Source organism: Gymnoscopelus braueri, assembly GCF_963280865.1.
Source record: "Gymnoscopelus braueri genome assembly, chromosome: 21".
NCBI lineage: Eukaryota > Metazoa > Chordata > Actinopteri > Myctophiformes > Myctophidae > Gymnoscopelus > Gymnoscopelus braueri.
Window position 1 is genome coordinate 36,801,937 of NC_137623.1, and position 21,499 is coordinate 36,823,435.

Consider the following 21,499-nt stretch of genomic DNA (forward strand, 5'->3'; position numbering starts at 1 on the left):
TGTACAGCCAACACAATTCATGATATTGAAAGTAAAATAAAGCTTTTCAGAGACTAGCGGATGGTAAAGAATGCTGTGACGTTATTTTTGCTTTCTTCAACCCGAACCTCTGGAAAACAGGAGTCAGTCCTTTCAGCTGAACAGACTGAACGGAAAATATTTTCAACGTTATGGACAAACTGTCTCGTGTCTGACAAGACCCACTATATAAACTTTGAACACAGCCTCTGTTGCAAGACATCGATAGTCGTAAATATTTAATTCAGTGCCTCCGACACAATGCATTCCAAACAAACCTTTAGCAGATTGAATTCAAGATAAACAGCCCCGGAAATATCACTAAAGCTGAAACATAGATTTCTTTACCGCCTTTCTATACAATATACTGTATCGTCTTTGTCGGGTGGAAACCTCATATGTCAAAAAAAAAATACTTTTCAGGTTCAAATTAAAAAATAACAAAAGTAGCAGATCTACAAGCTCGAAACGCGTCGCTTCGCGCCGCGTTTCGAGCTTGTAGATCTGCTACTTTTGTGTGACGAGATAAAGAGGGTTCTGCCCGACGGCAACGATATATATATATATATCCAAAACCTATTCAGGAAAAAAATAATAACCTGTGTTCCAACTTTCGCAGGGAAATAGCAGCTCTTACAACCTCACGATGCACTAGTACAGAGTCCTAAGGGACTCCGGTCAACCAAGTATAGGGGTTCAAAGTGGTAAAAATGGCTCAAAACACTCCAGATTTGACTGTATAGGGCAGCTAGGGGATATTATGCCTCACACTGGAGGCAAAGATCTAAACGCTTGGCAGCCACAGTGTTTAAATATTTATAAATAAGTAATGACGATCAATTATGAATGACTTTCATTAGCACTTAAGACAAAATAAATCACAGTGGGTCCATTTAGCGTGAGACTGTTTGTAGCCTATAATGTACATTATAATGCACTTCATAGAAAGTGTTGAAAAATAAACAGCTTACTGTATTGTACGAGGCTAAAGGACATGTGCAATCAAATGATTTATCTTGGTCTCTGTCGGGCGGAAACCTCATAATGTCCAAAACTGTAACTTCTCAGGATCCAAATTCAAAAACGGCAAAAGCAGAAGATCTACAAGCTCACGTTTCGAGCTTGTAGATCTGCTGCTTTTCATGCATTTGTGTGACGCTGCAGTGTGATCAAGTAGGGCGTTAATTTACGAGAAAAAAAAAACACAAAATATGGAGATAAGAGGTTTCTGCCCGACAACAACGTTATACATTTGTAATCGACAAATTATCAACACAAAGGTTTTTTTTTGTTTAGTTTTTTACTTTTATTCACTTAAATTCTTCAGTGATAAAGCGACAAGAAAACATTTATAATGTCCTTTGGTGGGATTTTTTTTTTGTATTACACTTGTATACTTGTATTATGTAAACTGATATTCTTTGATGCCAGCACGTTGCCAATAAAAAGGAAAATCAACTGCACAACCAAAAAAAAAGTACCGTATTAGGAAATCAACTGAAGAAGAGGAGAAAGAAAAGTGAAATAAATGGTAAGAAAGCAACCAAATGAAACCATTTCTTCTGCACTTAGATGTTACCTTGGTTAGATACATGAAAGGCTGCCTTTTTTACTAATCACAGTTCGGCAATGATACAAAAAGGACTACATCTCTTTATTTTATCTTTTGATGAGTTCACTCATGAGTTTCTAACACATTTCTGATCTTGCTCAGTTGAACACTATTCTCTCTTGACCATGATCTCTGGGAGTGCGGTGCAGCTCTATTTGACAGCTTTTTATTGGAGTCATTATTTTTGTTGAGGGGAGGGCGGGGCGGGGGGGGGAAGGGTTGGGGGGACATCTTGTTACACGTGTGCGTTACTGACATCGGACGAAAAAATCTTTTCCCAACCAACAAGGGTTTACAGAGTAACGTTCACAAAAAGCACAGGTTGGTGTCGGGGGCGTGGGGTGGGGGGGTAGGGCGGGGGGGTGATAACTGAGCGAGAAAGAGAGACAGAGAGAGAGAGAGAGAGAGAGAGAGAATGGGAATGGGAATGGTGTGGGGGTGTGAGTGGGTTGTTTGGTGGGGGGGTAGTGGTGGGGGGGTTTCACAAAGTGGCAGTCCGTATGGATTTCCCTATATCCACAATGCACTGACAGCAAAGAATGCTTGCACTTGATTTTCCACACTTCTCCTCCTCCTCCTTTCTTTCTTTGATTATTATTATTTCTTTTTTTCCATTGAAGTGTATGTTTCAAAGGCCAGTCTGCCTGTCAGCGGCGATAGTTTTTTTTGTTGTTGTTTTAATTAGTTTTTCTTCATTCATTGGCATCAATTCAGCCCCAGAAGCGGTCCGGCGCCAACATTCACTTAAACCCTCTTATAGACTTTAGTAAACTGGACCTGAGTTGGCTCTGTACTTGGACCGGTCTTTTGCGTCTACACCATATTTCACCACAAAAAAAATAGCTGATCTACAAGTTCACAAGCTTGTCGATCTGCCATTTTTTGGTGAATATTCCTCCCGGAATATGGATGTGGGGAGGGGGGGGGGGCTTAACCCACCCCCAGGAGTGCGGGCCGGGCGACCTCCGGCGGCCTGCGCGTACGACCTCGTTGCCGGTCGGGTCACAGCCGTTGGTTGCGGTCCAATGAGAGAGAGTGTGTGTGTGTGGTCCCCAGTCCTTCCTCCCCTTCCTCACACATGGAGGGTCTCTAGAGTACCTGAGGAGGGGGCTCCACTGTTCTCTGCTGCTCATTGACTCTCACAAAGCAAAAAAATGTTCAGTTAAACTCTTTGTTCTTTTTAATTAAATATCTGTTTAATCTTTTTCACAATTCCTCTTCTTTTTTTTTATATAATAATTTTTTATATATTCTTCTTTGAAATCAAATGGAAAATATGTTTGCCCTCAATCATCTGGCACATTCCGTTATTGTCAGCGTGTGTGCGTGTGTGTGTGTGTGTGTGTGTGTGTGTGTGTGTGTGTGTGTGTGTGCGCGCCTGTGCGTGTGTGTTCGTATGTACTGTACTGTATGTACTCTATGTATGTGTGTGTGTGTCTGTGTGTGTGTGTGCATGTGTGTGTGCGTGTGCGTGTGTGTGCGCACGTGTCCCCTTTGAGTCCGGCGGAAAAGCTTTCAAACGGTCCAGAAAAGCTTGAGGTTGCTCAAATCTTTAATAGTCTTTTTTTTTCTTCCTGGGGGGCGTGGGTAGGATGTGTGGGTGCGGGGGGGGGGGGGGGACAGGGGGGGAAGGGTGGAGCTCTACACCTCCAGCCAGGTCATCGTTGTGTGTGCGCCCAGTCCTGGTGGGTGGGGGCAGGGCGGGGTTGTTTGGGTGGGGTGTCCCTCAGTGTGCGGTCTCGCTCAGCAACGCGGCGCTTAGCAGCAGCAGCAGCAGCAGCAGTAGTGGTCGGACGGGACAGGACGGCGGCCAGGGCCGCGGCTGATGAGCGCCTGACCGGGCGCTGCCGCAGCCGCCCAGCTCCGTCTCACAGCGGGGCTTCTCGCACAGCAGGCCGGTGAAGTCCGGGGCGCACTGGCAGCGCACGTTGTTGACGCACTCGCCGCCGTTCTGGCAGCGCAGGAGCTCGTCGTCGCACACCCGGGCTGCGCGTGGAGAGAGAGAGAGAGAGAGAAATGGAGAGAGTCACAACCGTCATGCATTCAACTTCAAGACCAGTCTCGCGTGGCCATGACTACTGTTCCACAATCTCCAAATGCTATATAGTCTGGAACTACACCTCCCGAAAGCAGAGAAAGGAAGTCGTCATCTGTTAGTTCAAAATATTATATTTAAAATATATATTTTCATATACATTCAAATTGATTCTACGCGACGGCAAAGACGAGACGGAAGCGGGGGGAGGCGGGACATCCGCTTGCTTTACCCCTGGATCATTTTCGGCGCTTCCGTGCTCCAGACTGTATGATGGAAGCGTTTGAAAATTGTGGCAGGCAACAGTCTGGCTCGCGAGACCAACTCAAGCCTGATTGATACTTTGCTGCACGATAGTGACACCGTCTTTGCGACAGAGCATAAACCAGGCTTCAGGTGTCTCAACATCTCACTGCACAATACTTCCTGTTTTATACTTGGTTGCGCGGAAGTAGCAGAACATAGCAGAACTTTATACAAGCTCAGCGATGCGTCGTGATGTGACGCGTTGTGAGCTTGTAGATCTGTTATCTTCCGTGCGCAAGTCCTGCATGCAACTATAAGGATAAATTTGGGTTGCAGCCCTGTGTGAGTGAAATGGTTTTCAGGCTGTATATCTTACACACTAGGTATGTGTAAGACTAGGTACTGTATATTCTAGGTATTATAGACAAATCCACAGAGCGCTACGGTGTCATACTCCTGCTGCGTAGGGGTGTGCCGATATATCGTCCCGCGATATATCGTGATACGTTTTCGTGACGATATGTATCGTTTTGGGGAAAAAAAATATTGTTTTGAAAAAAAAAAAATATATATATATTTGTTTGCATTTGCTTTTTTTCCTCCCCCATATATTTTCATAATAAAAAAGTGCGTATCGTATCGTATCGTATCGAAATCGTATCGAAGTTGTGAGCCCAATATTGTATCGTATCGTTTCGTGAAATTAGTGTCGGCAAATTAATCGGCACACCCCTACTGCTGCGGTGTGCATTCTGACACCGCGGTTGTGATTGTGCTAGGGGATTGTGCTCTGTGGATTCGTCTATACATGACGCTTATGCTGCGTTCACACGGGCAGGTACGAAGATACAAAAATACACGGCATATTTGTTGCTGTGTCGCTTTGTATCTGTGTTGCTCAACGCGGTCGTTGACGTCATCAAGCGCTGCGTCATTTGAGCTACAAAGTTGAACCCAGCTCAACTTTAATCTGTATCTTTGTATCTTTTGTAGCAGCTACAAACGTTGGATGTTGCTTTGTATCTTCATGGCTTCCATTGAAAATGAATAGTAGACTGTATCTTTGTATCTGCCCGTGTGAACGCAGCGTTACAACATGATTAGGATTAAGACAATACCAGTTACTGTTTAAACAACAAAACCCCAGTGTACATGCATTAAGATACGTTCAGGTTAGTCTGGTTAGTCGGGTTAATCAGCAGTCTTCTGGTAATTATGAATTGATTGTTAATGTGTTAATTATGTTAATAGTTACACGTTTTCTTTTTTACAAATACATTGACGTTCCCAACAATTATTCTCCCTCTCAGGTCTGCATCTATCAAGTCACTACAGTATACTCTACTGTATATAGTGACTTGATAAATGCATTTAGGTAGAACCTAAATATAATACAAAAGATGAAAAGTGTGGGTATACACTGTATGTGGAGCCCACAACTTCGAAAATTGACAGTCCATTAGCCCGCCTTTTAGATGATGGAATAGCGAGGCCAGCCTGTTCCCACGGGATGCAAGCTGTCAAGCAAGCTGGAGGCAAACACAGCAGCGTCGCACAAACTAATAAACCGACAGAGACAAATAAACACAGTGGCCATGCAGACGGCCGTTTCTGTCCTTTATGAGAGTGGAGAACAAACGCGCTGAGCAATCTGAACTCTATTAGACACGAGCATTACATCAACCAATATCAGTCCTCTCTCCTAATAATAACATATTGGAGATAATGCTGCCTCAAAGGAATCGCCAAATGCGGCTTTGATGGGAAACTTGCTAAGAGACGACCGACTTCCTGAATCCCGTTTGGTGTCTGTTTGTTTGTTAGCGACAAGGAGGCCACCGCCGGCCCGCCATTCACTGACACAGCTCCTCGATCACTGTTCACAACTAGATCTGCTCGAATGCTGCTGTGTGTTACAAACTGAATAAAGTCAGACAATGATGTAACCACCTGAGAACAAATACATGGATTCTTGGCTTAGGAAAGACCTTGCTTGACTTTGTACGCTTGTTGTTGTTGTTGTTGTTGTTGTTGTTTGCCTCTTACTGCAGCAATGCAACGAGTGAACAGGGTAAAACAGTATGGGCATCCTCTGAGATGACATGGGAACCAATCAAGTGGGTTCATTAAAAAGTAATGCCGCCTCTGCCCACGGCCTCACGAGGCCTCAGAGTGATGGACAAGACATTGTCCATTAGACCAGCTTCTCAAAAGTTCTCAAAGTGGGGTCTGGGGCAAAAGTTTAACCACTTTAACCATATTGTGCATCGTAAATAAAAAATACAATAAAAAAGCCGATCTACAAGCTCACAACGCGCCGCGATGCGACGAGCTGTGAGCTTGTAGATCTATTTTAAATAATTTTAAACGCATTTGATAACTTCTGAATATTTTTTAAACATTTTAACAATATGGGGGGGGTCCTTTGACATGAAAAGGTGTCCATCATGCCGTATAGTGGTTTTATTGTATATACAAGCAGTGTTTCAACTGTGTCTAAGGGCATTAAAACTGTATGCATATAGTTTTCCTTGCATGATACTGTACAATTTGCCATAATCCTGGATCAGGTACTGTAGCATTTGTGTGGTTCAGTCGAGGACAAAGAAAGATGGATGGAAAGTGGTTGTCACTGCATTTCTGACCTTCCAAGATCCCCTGGTGCGCTGGTCATACAGTACTTAGCCCCAACAGAAATTACATTTTGGCCTGACACCCACAGAAACGGAGAGCTCTGAGAAATAAATGGAGGTGAATTTTGATGTGCAACATTTTGAATTGAGTGCAAAAGGGTGTCCAGAAAATGTCCACTCTGTAGGTTGGCAACTTTTTCTCCCCATATGGTATTGGAAAAAAAAAAAATAAGCAAAAATCCTCAGTCTGGGAGAGTAAAAATGGACACATAATTTGTAGAGTAGCCAACAAATGTAGCCAACACATGTAGAGTAGCTTTGTATTTACCCCTTTTTCTTGTCTTTTAATTGTGCCAAGTAAGCCTCCTAACACATTGTTGTGGTTTGGCACTTCTGTACCCCACAGGCTCACGTAACAGAGAGGAGCCAACACTGTTGGATGTTGCGCCTCCTCCACCCTACCCCTCTTGTTTGTAGATCGGCAATTTTCTTCTTTTTTTATGTATATATATTGTTTGGGGGAGTTGAATTCACCTATAAGAACATGCCTAGAATCAATTAAATTGATTACATTAAAACTGTAATTATACATGAATGATATAATAATGATCGGTACTGGAAATGCTGTGCCAATTCCTAAACCTTTGGCACAGAATACTGCTTAATGCAAGAAAAGGCAACTTGGCAAGTTGGAATATGATGGATTGTGCTCAGAACTCTGCACTCACATCGTCCGCACCATTTTTTGCTGTTGATCCACCGGTAAACACATTCAGCACAGTGCATGTGAACGATGAGATTCATTGTGTTTGCTTTTAATATGAGGGATAATATTTGCAGAGGGGGTACCGATGAACCAGGTGTGCCTCACAGAGGCTGTGATATGTTTGCTGAGAGATTTGTGTTTTAATTGCACGCTTTGACTGAATGCAGATTGTGTCTCGTCCATACAAACACCTTTGTGGACATCAAGGCGCCACACAGAAGATCTATACAGTAGCATCAGGTTTATAAGATCCCTGATTCATGAAACAATCTCCCAAAATGTTCACCTCTCCTCCCACTTGCGTTCCCCTCCCTGGCGTCCAGTTAATGTCAGCACCCAGAAAAAGCAGTTCAAAGTGTAAAACACTGGTGATGGATTACAAGGCAACCCCCGTACCTTCAGGAGAAGATCCAACCCTACACCCACGTAGATCAGCTAACACAGGGAATCTGTTTGACCCTTCTCTAAAACAGTGGTTCTCAACACATGATTTAGGGGGGGTTTCCCAGATGACAGTGAAGTGACAATTTAAGGACTTTTAAGACCTTTTTTATACCAAAGAAAAACACTGCATCAAAAGTAATCAACAAACAATACTATAAAAACTGGTCAAAAACTGGCCAAATTGTCAAATAATATAAGAAAGAGGCAAACGTGAAAATAGCCGACCTATAAGCTCACTTTGCGAGGCGATGTGAGCTTGTAGATCTGCTATTTTCACAATATTTATCTGTGGAACCGAGTCAAACTAAATGTAATGCCTCAACTCCTACAAGTCAAGTGCTTATCAGGGTGGGGGGGGGTCCCCAGTTCAAATAGGATTATTTTGGGGGGTCGCGGCCTGAAAAGGTTGAGAACCACTGCTCTAAAACATCCTGGCCAACTCACCGACCAATCCTGAACTCTTCTTCCTCCTGGCTCCAAAAGAAATGCAGACTCACTCGCCCTCTTAAAGGCGGTTACACACCGGCGAATATGCGAATATACGCAAAATTCGGACTCGTTCCGAATAATTAAAAGACGCTTTTTCGCTTTGCTTTTTCGCTCCATGTACGCTTGCATTGACTTCATAAGGTTTTAAAAAAAAACATATTATTCGCATGAAAAAATCGCCCGGTGTGTAAGGACCTTAAGACTCCACCTCCCCCCCTAGCACTCCACTCTCCTTGTATCCACTCTTGCCACCTTTTAATAGGTGGTAGCAATACTATGCGGATATATTATGTTGTGTTTTGTTATTCATCTTTGTTTTGCCTGACCACAAGTGTCCAAATTCCTAGTTTCTGTGAAGCACTACATTGCTTTCTTTGCACTCTACTTATTTGTCTACTCTGCCATGTGTTGACTAGTTAATGACAGACATCTAACTCTTATAAGTCACTCTGGATAAGAGCATCTGCTAAATGCCTATACATAATAATTGTACTTTTAAGGATACAATCCGTGGACATTCATTAATTTTGGCTGCAGGGGGCCCTGTCTTCGTTGTGGAAATCGATTACACTTACAGTAAGTACATTAAACGGGGTTGCTTTACAGTAAGTGATAGTGCCTTCATTACTTAAATGAAATCACTGCGTAAAGTTTGAATTTACAGTAAGTCCTGCGCACGTTGCGTTTTTGAGAAAGTAAAGAATTCCAAGCGTGCCTTTTTTGTTTTTCTTAATCACATCCTGGTATTGGAGACTGTCAGTGTTAGGGTTAGGGTTGATCTACAATCTCAAAACGTGAAGCGACGCGCTGGAGAGCTTGTAGATATGTTCGTTTAATTTAGAAACATTTTCATAGTGATAGTGAAAGAGGTTAAGTTAACCAAGGCAAAGCTTGTGACTAAATAAAAACTGCAATGGATCCATTGAAACGCATGTGGTTCCTTTTTTTTCTCCATTTCCTGAAAAGTCGCGGTTTTGGACATGCAAGGATAAGCAGTGACGATAAGCAGGCGTGTGCTGCAAGGCAGAATGACCTCGGCCTCTCCGCCTGCCTTTGGCTGTGTGTGTGTGTGTGGGCTGGCGGTGCGCGTGCGCCACGCGTGGTAGGAACAGCTGTTTGGAATGACAGTGCTGATCCTCGCTGCATAATATTCATCCTCCACAACACCACATTTTAATGAGCATCCATCTGTGTCAGAGGCAACAACAATGAATCTGTACAGTATGGTATTGTTCCTCTTTTTAATGGTGCATTTCAACGAGCACCCGCCTGACTTTCTTTGCCAGTCGCAGCTGAACGGCGACCGAAGGCAGAATCGATGGAATCAATTTGCAGTTCTAGTTCCCTCTTTTGGAATTGAGCACTTGAAGGCAGACGCAGTGTGAATCAGCAGATCTATCTAAATTAATTTTCAGCCATTAACCACTTATCTACTTGAAACCTTGCATCTCAATTCTGGGGGAAAGATTCACCGAAAGTTACTTGTGACACGTTTGTGAGATTGCAAATCGGCTCTTTTCAGCGAAGAGTGTAGTGGACCAAGCTCAGAGCAGACCCCGGTCAACTAGTTTTCTAAATATAGTTTAAGTATAGTTGAAGTGGTAAGCCCTACATGCTTTGTCATAATATGATGAATAGTGATACTAGCCCATCTACAAACTCAAGATTTACAAGCGCTACAAGATCTTGTAGATCTGCTATTGTGTATATATATATATATATATATATATATATATATATATATATCCCCGATTGAAAGTGATTAATTCATTTTCAATCAGCTTTATCATTTTATTCGTGGGGATTTGTTTGTCACTGGGGTGGGGTGGGGTGCTGGCACTGAGAAAACATTTGGGCACCACGATAGAAGTCTAAATCCTTGCATGGGGATATCAAAACAAAGCAGGCTGTGGCCCAGGGACGAGAGCCCCACTCAGACAGGCCGCCCCCTGACATCAAGCAGTCAATATTTTACTCAGCTGTCGCATCTTTGATCCGTGTCTGAAATCGCTATAGCGGCCCGGGCATGCTGCCGCGCCATCGCTCACTGTCTGAGTGCTGCAGGCCCAACAGACGCTGCAACAGTTGACATTGAAACCGTTGTGTCATGTTAGGAGTTATTATGGGTGCAGGCACGGTTAGCGAAACAAACAGCTCATCTTGGGTTAGTCGATGTCACGGCCGGCGTCTGCATTGCCGGCGGTTTGTCGGGCGGTTCAAGAACAACACATGCGGCTCATGAGCGTTGGGGTTCAAAGATGGTTTGAGACAGCATTGCGAGACACGGGGAGAGAGAGACAGAGAGAAACGGAGACAGAGAGGGAGAGACACAGAGAGACAGAATAAAAGAGAGGGAGATAGACAGAGAGACAGACAGAGAGGGAGATGGACAGAGAGAGACAGAGAGGGAGATAGACAGAGAGACAGAGACAGATAGGGAGATAGACAGAGAGACAGAGACAGAGAGGGAGATGGACAGAAATACAGAGACAGAGAGGGAGATTGACAGAGAGACAGAGACAGAGAGGGAGATGGACAGAGAGAGACAGAGAGGGAGATAGACAGAGAGGGAGAGAGACAGCGAGACAGAGACGGATATAGACACAGAGACAGAGAGGTGAGAGAGAGAGACAGACAGACAGACAGACAGACAGACAGACGGGGTAGACAGAGAGTGGTAGACAGAGAGTGGTAGCAGGAGGCAGGGGGAACAGAGAGATAGGAAGCAGTGGAGGGGTCCGGAGCTGCGAGGGGGAGGGTGTTTCGGTTCTACTTACATTTACAGCCATTGTCCCACAAATAGCCGGGTAGACAGTCCTGACACTTAGGCCCTGCAGTGCCCTCCTTACATTTACAATATCCTGTGGCATTACAGCGATCACTGGCTGAGCCAAAGGGATTACAATTACAGTCTGAAAAAACAAGACACACACACACACACACATGCTGGAGACAAGGTGGTATTTTTCGACTTGTTGGCACACTCGGACTGTAGGAACTTCAGAGCACAGCATACAGTCCTCAAGCTCAACCATAAGCACCATTGTTGTGAAGCAGCTACATCCTGCAGCAAAGACTCTCAAAGCAGGAAATGCTACCATTTCAAAGGTAATGGAGACAGAATGCAGAAAGAGTGAAATTGACAGTGTGTGATTACTTCCTCAGTATCACATGAATAATCCATGTTGAATTCATTTGAAGGCACTATCTCGAGTACATTTCGTGCAATGAGCAAATATTGCGAAGCCTTATCAGTAGCGTGTATATGGACAAGAGTAAGACACATGCTTTGATTCTCTTGGTAGAGACTGGGGAGTACAGAGGAAATCATGGAGAGAAGAGACAGGAAGGAGAGGAAGGGCTGTTGACAAGAATGGCCACATGAGACAAAGACAAAGGCTGATGTGTTTGTGTCCCAGATGATGTCTTTAAACATGATGACTATGGTACCATGCATTGAAATGGGCATTGTTCAAATACGTTCTTTTCTTTGTTTTTGTTCACAATTCAACTCACAGTTTTGCTCACATTCAACTTCCAGTTTCGCTACACAATGCTAAATACTTAACCCTGCTCTAACCACATAAACCCCATTTTTTAAAATGAGCTAAAATAGCCAATAGCCCTCTAAGACCCAGTGATGCTTTTTGGCAACAATTATATTTTATAAAGAAAGATGTTTAAATACTTTTTTTTCTGTTATTTTTTCACCTCTAAATCCTCATTGGGTCCTATTGTTTAGTCTTACAATGCCATTGGCCAGGATATTTGCATATTAATACCCCCCACAGAGCTGGAATCATCACAACTTGAAACATCTCTGTTGGAACAGCATCTCTTTTTTCTCTGGAAGATATTCCTCACAAAAACGTAAGTAATATGCCTGTAATATTTGTTTTGGTGAACATTACAATGTCTAGAACATGTACATATGTTATTATTGTGAAATATATGTCCCAAACTTAAATTAGAGCATGATTCATACTTGTTGCTTTTGGTCAACGTTGGGCCCTCTTGGTTGAAAAAAATACAAGATTGATGATTTAAAAATATGGCTTATTGGTGTTATTATTCATAATGTATACTGTTCTGAGGCCAAATATTATTCATAATTGATCTGAGGCCAAATAATAAACCATATAAATGAATCATTAAGTTGTTTTAGTGAAGTAATTACACATTTGCCATGTTATCCATAAAAATGGCCTATAGGACATTTTGCTATCTGATAGACCCAACGTTGCTATGTCAACATTTGCATAAAAACTTACCAAAACGTTTTTTTTTTTTAAACATTATATTTTCCTCTTCAAAATACTCCTACAAAACCATCTGAAAGGTTTAAAAATGTTTTTTGCAAGTACAAATATATCCGGGTCTTACAGGGTTAAGCTTACAATGTGTCAGGATAAGGATAAGGATAATTCCTTTTAACAGGTCGTTCATGAAAGTCCTTGCGGTCTTGTTTCCAATGAGAACCTGTGAGCAATTGGGGTTAAGAGTCTTGCTCAGGGACAAATTTCATATCATCGGCACATATGCTGGGATAGCCTGGAATCGAACCTGGGGCAACCAGGGCCTCTGGTTCCCTAGGCGGGCTCACTAACCACTCAGCTATGGCCGCCCCGTCATATCATGATGACACGTTGTGAGCTTCTAGCGCTGATATTTTTGCTCACATGTTTTATGTTTTTGAATGAAAAAATGAAGATTTTCACCTGTAATTATACCGTATAGTATACGTAGTATATGCCAGGTTGAAAGTGGTTAACACTAATGAAAGAATAACATGGTACGGCGAAGGGTGATTAGCCACCGCTAGAATGCAAACCTTCTTAAAAGGTAATAACAATATTGATAATAATAATAATAATAGTAATAGCTTGTCAGTAAACGAACAGACCAAGGTGCTAGTGTCCACTGTTAAACTGACCTTGCTGCTCAACTAGAGCGCTCTGCAGTGAAAAGCAGATCCTACTTTGACAGGTCGGACCGCCACGTCACGTCCTTCCACGGCCGAGGTCGCACACACGGCTGCACCCCGAGTGACATCCAGGGGTCGGGGTTGTGAGAGGAGAGGTGACGGCAAGTGACAAACGGGGGGGGAGTGGGGGGGATGGTCGGCGAGGGGAGGGCGAGGAGGGTGACGGTGAGCGCGGTGCCCACCACGTAACGCTTCGGTGCCTCTAATGCCCTGTGAAGGTTCTCGGCTGGTACCCCTGAGGCCGCTTGCGTGTACGTGCCATACGCACTGGGGCACTGTGACAGTTTTGCTGTGACACCTCTGCTCAGGACTCATGGCGCTTGTCAAGACTCGCCCTCCGGGCACACACCGGCGGTGCACCTGGCCGTCACGCTGCCTCTCGACCGGCGAAGAGCCCCACATAACAACTGCCTAATGAACTGCGACATTTGATGCGTTGTTGTGTGTGTGTGTGTGTGTGTGTGTGTGTGTGTGTGTGTGTGTCTTAGCAGCACAGCAAACGTGACAAATTAATGTATTATTTGTGTCGACAGATCAGTCGCTCTCTTCTATTTATCTAAAGATGTAGGGAATGTTACCCCAATACAAATAAACAAACAGACAAACAAACAAACTTATAACCAGGCTCATCTAAACAAATCGTTTAGGCCTGCATCATATTATAATGCCCAAGAGTGTATCTACAATGATTCATACGATCATAGAAATAATTGGAAACACAAGATACAAGTAACTACTGTCTATTAGTGTTGCACTGATATACGTATGGGATATCGGAGTTGACCGATTTCTGCATTGTTGAATGCCACCTGTTCACAGATGGCAGTGTAATAATAATTCTATATAAACTTAACCACTAGTATACTGTACTCTGCACTGTAAATTGCATAGCGTTGTTGTCAGGCCAAAACCTCTTATCTCCATATTTTAAACCTATACAGCGTCACACAAAAGCATCACAAGTAGCAGATCTGAACACGGCACAAATAACGTGTAGCTTGTAGAGCTGCTACTTTTGCTGTTTTTGAATTTGAATCCTGAAAAGCAACTGTTTTCGACCCGACAGAGACGATAGATAACATTAATCTGCTCCATTATTGCATACCTTCATTGTTGGTTGTAAGAGTAATGGCATAAAAGCTGTTCATCTACATTCATTACAAAGTATGCCATTAAAAAAATATGTTTTTAAGAGGGCACAAATGTTAATACAATTTAAGGGACATAAATAACTAAATATTAGGAGGAGGCATTGGCTTGATTGTGGTGTTTGAAAAATCGGTTATCGGTGCCGAATTTCCATATCGGTGCATCCTTACAGTCGAGTCTGAAACAATATCTCTGAAAGGTAGGGGGTGGCATCATCACACACGCACACACACACACACACACACACACACGCACACACGCACACACGCACACACACACACACAGACACAGACACAGACACAGACAGACACACAAACACACACACTTGTGCGCGCTGACGCACACAAGCCAGTGACGCCGGGGTGACTGGTGTGAAAATAAAAGTAGGAAAAAAGAAAGTAGGATGACGGAAGTGAAGAAGCAGTGAAAGACATGACGGCAGCAGACAGTGGGGAGATGACAGATGAAAGCTGCAGAGTGAAAAGACAGAAGGATGTGTGTGTGTGTGTGTGTGTGTGTGTGTGTGTGTGTAAAAGTGGGTGGTGTGTGTGGTGCTGCATGGTGAGTGGAAGCGGAGGGAGAGGAAACTGACCTATGCACGCATTCTCAGCGTCCAGCTCCGCCGAGGCATTGCGGTAGTAGCCCAGCTTGCACAGCTGGCAGTGTTGGCCCCGCGTGTTGTGCTTACAGCTCACGCAAATGACGCTGTTTAGCAGCTCGATGTAGCTGCACCGCTTGGAGTGGCCGAAGCATTCGCAGTCTTGCGAAGAGGAGAGAGATAGAGAGAGAGAGCAGAGAGAGCAGAGAGAGAAGAGGAGAGAGAGAGAGAGACAGAGAGAGAGAGAGAGAGGGAGCAGGAATGGTAGAAAGAGACAGAGAGAGAGAGAGAGAGAGAGAGAGAGAAGACGCGGTAGGTTGTACGGGGATTGTCGCTGTGTACCCCACGGCGGCAGGGGGGGAGTGTTAGAGAGCCACAGGTTGGAGCGAGGCGCCATGGGGCATGCGAGGTGGACAATGGGAGATGTGAGGCTGGAACATGGACCATGTCGTGGGCCATATGGAGGAAGAGGAGCAGCAAAGAGGAGGAATTAGGCGGAAGAGGAGTTGACGGGTTGTTAAGTAGGAAAACATGGAGACATGTTTTATTATGACCGCTCTGGGTGGGGAATTGTAATGCAGCCCGAGTTAGATGTGACGTCACACAGATTGTTAAGGAAATGAAACCTCACAGGAAAAGACGAAACATTAGAAGCACTGCGTTAGCAGGAGGACACAGACAGATCACACCACATCAAGCACACGCCACAAGAGAGACACGTCACAGAGACAACACGCACGGTGTGATGACCAACACAGCACAAAGCAGGTCAAACCATGAGATGGGAATTGTTGATCCAGGGAAGAGTGTGTGTGTGTGTGTGTGTGTGTGTGTGTGTGTGTGTGTGTGTGTGTGTGTGTGTGTGTGTGTGTGTGTGTGTGTGTGTGTGTGTGTGTGTGTGTGTGTGTGTGTGTGTGTGTGTGTGTGTGTGTGTGTGTGTGTGTGTGTGTGTGTGTGTGGGGGCTGTTTACAAGCTGCCATATGCATAATGTTCCTTGGGCGTTACGGTTAATCTAGCTTGGACTAATACAAGAAAGAGAGGCAGAGACAGTCAGAGAGACAGACAGACAGAGAGACAGACAGGAAAGAGAGAGAGAGACAGACAGACAGACAGACGGAGACACAGTGAGAGACAGACAGTGACAGAGACAGAGACAGAGAGAGAGAGAGAAAGAGAGAGGGGGGAAGTCATGGAGCTTTCATCATTGCTCTCCAATCCCACCGCAACCTGGACGGACTACATTCCCAGCACTGCCAAACGGAAGATTCTTTGTCTTACGAACAATAGCCCCCTACAACCCCTCGCTTTGAGGCAACGCAGGCACGCAAACTAAAAGCCTTGCTTTGCATCCTCGTAAAAAAGGCCAGTGAGAGTAAGATGGTGAAATGCAGCTGGCATATATAGAGACGATATACGTCATAGCGCTGCCGCCGGGCTAAATTAAACTCTGTGAAGTGTGAATCCTAGTGGCTGGAAGGGAACGGGGACTTTGAAGCCTTGTTCTCTCTCTCTAGTCACACACTATGTGCATGTGACACTCACTGGTGGGGGGTCGCGGAGGAAGGGATGGGTGGTGGACGCATATGTGACACCTGGCGGGCAGCGACACCGCTATAGCGGGCGGATCAATCTGTCTCGCTGCAGCTGACCGCTGACACCGTGTGTCACAGCGGGCCCGGCTATGGCCCCTCAAGCCTCGCGGGCGGCCAGCGCGCACAGACAGCCCACTAACCCGTTCCACGGGGGATTTTGGTCCGAGAAGATTGCGGTTATTGAGGGTCTAGTATTGAGGTCGGCTCCCTGCGTTCGCTCACTAACCACCCAGACAAGCCTTCAAAATGAAAGGGCAAGTGGTAGTACAGTATATAGTCCAGCGATTCCCAACTTGTGGACCCGGGGTCCACTGGTGGGCCGCGAGGATATTGCAAGGGGACCCCCAAATACTAATATTAGTTATGTAAAAAGAAGAAAAAAAGATGACATGGCATTTTTTCTTTAAAACCTTGAATGTGTCAATAATAAGTACTTGAAATCAGCTGCCTAGTGATTGCTTTCAATAAGCCACGCTTTTCTACACACCAATCACACCTCATTCCCCCAACAAGGCGGTCTGTTTAAACACGGCTCTCTCCTACACTGGATCTCTGCTTTAGCTGCCACACACTGCTGCTGCTGCTGGCAAAGCTGGCCTCCACCACCCCAGCCTCCACCTTATAGTTCAGAGTCTTGATTTACTCAAACGTTTAAACCCAATGTTAAATTGAAATTCATGTGCTGTGCATGGCTCTAACGTAAACTGCATCCAAGTTTGCATGACTCAAGTTAATCTAATTAAATGGCTATGGGCCCGCTCTTGCATACCTGCTGTGGGGGGTTTTGCAATGCGTTACCTGATTTGGTTTAGCCTGCTGCTTAGCTAAATTTAGGGCACATCTTAGGGCTGAGGGGGCGGAGCCAAAAGTACACCCTGCGTATGTCACTGATCACATGACCTCAATCAATTATCCAGTTCTAGGCAACATAGAAGGGGTGGTATTCCCCTTTAAGAGCGGAGCCATTAACATCAAGTTTAACTGTATTCCATTTGTTGCAATAAATGGTTAAATCTACTCATGACGCGAGTGAGTTTCATTGATCCAAGCCGGAACACAATCGATTGATCGATCGTTAAAATAAACATGCCCATCTAAGGACTAGCCGAATGACCAGATGGGTGGGCCGGTGAGTGAAAATATCGAACGCTTTTGAGATTTTCAAGTGGGCCCCTGATCCAGAAAAGGTTGGGAACCGAACCGCTGGTGTTGAAGGCAACTCTCCTACCGGATCAAGTCATAGAGTTATAATATATATCTAGAGGGTGGACTGCCCCACCCCCAGCTATTCATTTCTATGACAGTTGCTCACTGGTGTTTGAAGCACCCGGAAGAACGCTCTGCTTCCGCATTTGGGCACCGAATTTGGGTGCCAAAATGTGGAAGTCTTGAGCACCGAGCAGGCGCACCAGGGTTTCAAACGGTAGACGCACGCGCAGTAGCGTTTTAAATGCGGAAGTCCTGCAATCTCAGATTTGACCACCAGGCGACGGCAGCTTCACTGTTCTACCATGGCTCTGGGGGCTTGGATCAAGTCCGTCAGGAGAAGGTGCGCTCAACTCAAGGGGAGTCTTGAGGTGTAGTGTCTTACAATTTAACTGGGTGCAGATTCTTGAATATATACAATAAAATGATTATCCACAATCTCTTGAGTATAGTTTCTTATGTTCTTTTTGAATAGGTTTTCACAGCAGCAGTCTACCTGGAGAAACGAACGCATTTTGGCACGTCGGCCTTCCACTGGTATTGTCCAACTCTCCAACAGCCTCGGCCCAGAGCAGAAGAAAAGCCTCTTCAAAGCATGAGCCTCGCCGCTGCTTCGTCCACATTAAGATGTCTCACTCTCCCAGAGACGTATACTCTCAGAAGACAAATAATCTCTCCTTTCCAGAAATAGGTTAAGGTCATAAATCATGCCACGCGTTGGGGAATAGAGAAGTCTTGAGTCCCCCGAAACACATTCCTCAAGAATAGTTAGCGGGTTCCAAACACACCTACTTTATTTGCACCGCAAGAAGATTACAATTCCAAAAGGAACGTTGCAGAATCTCTGCAGACCGCAGTGGATTCTGTGTGCAATTTAACTGCAAATGTGCCCGGGTCCCCTGAAGGCTATCAATCTACAGCAGCAGCTCTCAACGTGGGGTCCGGGTGATGCCCAGGGGTCCTTGGGGGGAGGGTACCAAGGGGACCCCCGTCTAAATGATTGATATATAGAAACCAAGTCTGAGAGTGTATACAAATGGAACCGTTTGGTTCCATTATGTACACTCTCAGAGTTAAGTTAACACTGAGGATTTGACTTTGTAGATTGGGGTACCAGAGATTAATAGATTTTTTAAATGCGTCAAACAGGGGCAGTTGTGGAAAAAGTACTAAAAGTATCAATACTGCAATATAGAAATACTCTGTTACAAGTAAAAGTCCAGAATTCTAAATTTACTTGATTAAAAGTACAAAAGTATTGGCATCAAAATACACTTAACGTACCAAAAGTAAAAGTACTAAAATGTTTGAAAATAGCCGATCTACAAGCTCACAACGCGTCGCATCGCGACGCGTTGTGAGCTTAGATCGGCTATTTTCAAATAGCCTATGTATAAAATAGGGCTAAAGTGGTCAAAGTATGTTTCATAATATCATAATTTATATCTGAAAAGTAACTATAAACTCAATAATGGAGTAAAAGTACAATATTTGACTCTGAGATGTAGTGGAGTAGAAGTAAATGTATTGGAAATTGCAAATACTCAAGTAAAGTACGAATACCTCAAAATTGTACTTAAGAACAGTACTTAACTAAATGTATTAGTTACTTTCCACCACTGAACAGGGGTCTGTGACCTAATGAATATCAAACTTGGGGTCTTTCAAATTAAAAAAGGTTGAGAACCACTGACAGAGTGGAGTTGGGAGTGCTCATTGGTCAGTCACACCAGTTTGGGGGGGGGGGGGGGAGACACCGGGGTTGGTCCTGTATTTAAGCAAGTCAGTGTTAGTGGGGCCTAACAATTCCCTTCATTTTCAGTTCATGGAGGTGGAAGGTGGGGAGAGGGGGGGGGGGGGGGGTTGTATCAATTCCAGACTCTCCTACCTCGCTTGCTGTTTGCAACGTGGACTGAAGGGGCGGTGGACAACGCAACCCGAGGCACTACTAGACAACAATCAAAAACAAAACAAAACAAACAATGCAACAACAACAACAACAGCAACAAAAAAAAAAACATGTTGATATTGATATTTAAAAAAAAATGGAATGTCAGAGAATTACAAATTCCGAGCATGGTAATACAACCGTTAATTATATGGTCAGTGGCGTGATTAAAATGTGTTCACGTCCACTGATAAATAATATCCACAGATGATAACGCTGGAAGATGTCGCCGGGAAATAAGGAGGGATGAGAAGGAGCGAGGCCGGCTGCACGCTGCGGGATCTACTACGCACATGGCACAATGTCCATGTCATGTTCCTCTATGGTGATCACACTTCATGTCATCTATAGCGAGTGTCCTGAGCATTGAAGAACCAGTCTTCACACCAGTGCTACTTCTCGTGTATAACCCTTGGCTGGTGTACTCTTTGCCGCCCACTCTCCTACGCAGAGGTCTGCAGTTCATCAGACGGACAAATGTCCAGTCCGCTGCGTAGGAGAGTGGAGGGGAGGGGGGGGCTTCGTCACTGCAAGCTAACACCCCACCCACCACCCCCCTGCCTTCGACAAATCAAAGCATGGGAGCGTGAGTATGGAATCCTGAAAGGGGAGCACGCAGCAATTCTTGTGATTCCTTCCTCTGGTCAGATATTAAGAAACAGCGGGGAAATGCCCCGGCCCTGCCATAAGCCCCTTACAGTATACACCGTGTGTGGTTGGGGCTTTTTACGATGGATTCAAGCGAGTCGAGCCTTACATCAATCTACATAGAAACGCCGTGGAACCTCTCCTGCTTTACTTCCCGCTGAGCAGGGAAGGGACAGAGGAACCCCAGGAAGCACCACACCTAATATGATCATCAAGTGTTACCCAATCGCCCTGGTGTGTGGGTGTATGTGTGCAACAGTGTGCAACAGTGTGCATATTGTACGGTTGAAAGGATAAGGCATGGCACTGCAGCACACCGCACCGCAACACACGATCGAGGCTGTCAAGTAAACAACAGATTTATATTCCCCACTCAAGGTGCCAAAACCTTTTATCGGGAAGCAGAGATAGGATTGTGCGGAGGATGCCCTTTTTCTTTGCTCATTTACCAGAGAAGTCAGGATGTAATTCATTATTTGTCACTGTATATTTGCACATACGTGAAATGTGCGTTCTACCCATCCTATAATGATTAGGAGCAGTGAGCAGCCACTGTGCGGCGCTCGGGGACGGAAAAACCATCAACAAAGACTTTGATCTGTTAAACCTGTATTCTTTGGCTACCACAGTGTTGTTTAATGTCAACCATACAAACAGTTGGAGGTGTATGAATCTCTGAAAAGATAGTGGTTGTTGCGTAATCTTAGTTGCCTACCTTCTTTTCGGTTAGCGACACCTAGGGACGAGACATTCAGCCGAACTGCATGCAATTGAGAGAAACCAGGGGTTATTCATGTGCATTATTGGGCTTGGTGGACATCGGATGCACTTAACAAGAGACTCTAAAAGGGAGAGTGAGGTGAACTACGTGACGGAGGACACAGACAACCGGGTAGACATGTGACATGTCCAGCATGGCTCAAGTCAGTCAACTCAGGGGAAACAACAGGTATATGATGGGGGCAGGCCTGACATGAACGAGGAAAAGTGTGAATGCATCCCAAAGCCCGTCAAGGACATTGGGGAGAGTTTTGTATGTAATTGCTGCGAGCTCTGTAGGGGCTCACAGTGTTTGCCGTGGGCGCTCATATGTGAATGGCAGCGATGAATGAAATGAAAAACTGCGAAAC

General features: G+C 44.7%; 1 protein-coding gene across 2 annotated transcripts in view; it reads right to left on the reverse strand.

The window, feature by feature from the left end:
• Positions 1–3,090: 3,090 nt before the first annotated feature.
• Positions 3,091–21,499, reverse strand: part of ntng1a (netrin g1a) — a 135,383-nt gene continuing 116,974 nt past the window's right edge. The window contains exons 6-8 of one of the 2 annotated variants that reach the window (XM_080418262.1): positions 14,969–15,136; positions 11,021–11,155; positions 3,091–3,616 (exon numbers count right to left, since the gene is read on the reverse strand). In XM_080418262.1, coding sequence (XP_080274388.1) covers positions 3,357–3,616; positions 11,021–11,155; positions 14,969–15,136 — 563 coding nt within the window. In that variant the 3' untranslated portion in view covers positions 3,091–3,356. The remainder of the gene's footprint in view (positions 3,617–11,020; positions 11,156–14,968; positions 15,137–21,499) is intronic. The other variant, XM_080418263.1, reaches the window with a different exon arrangement.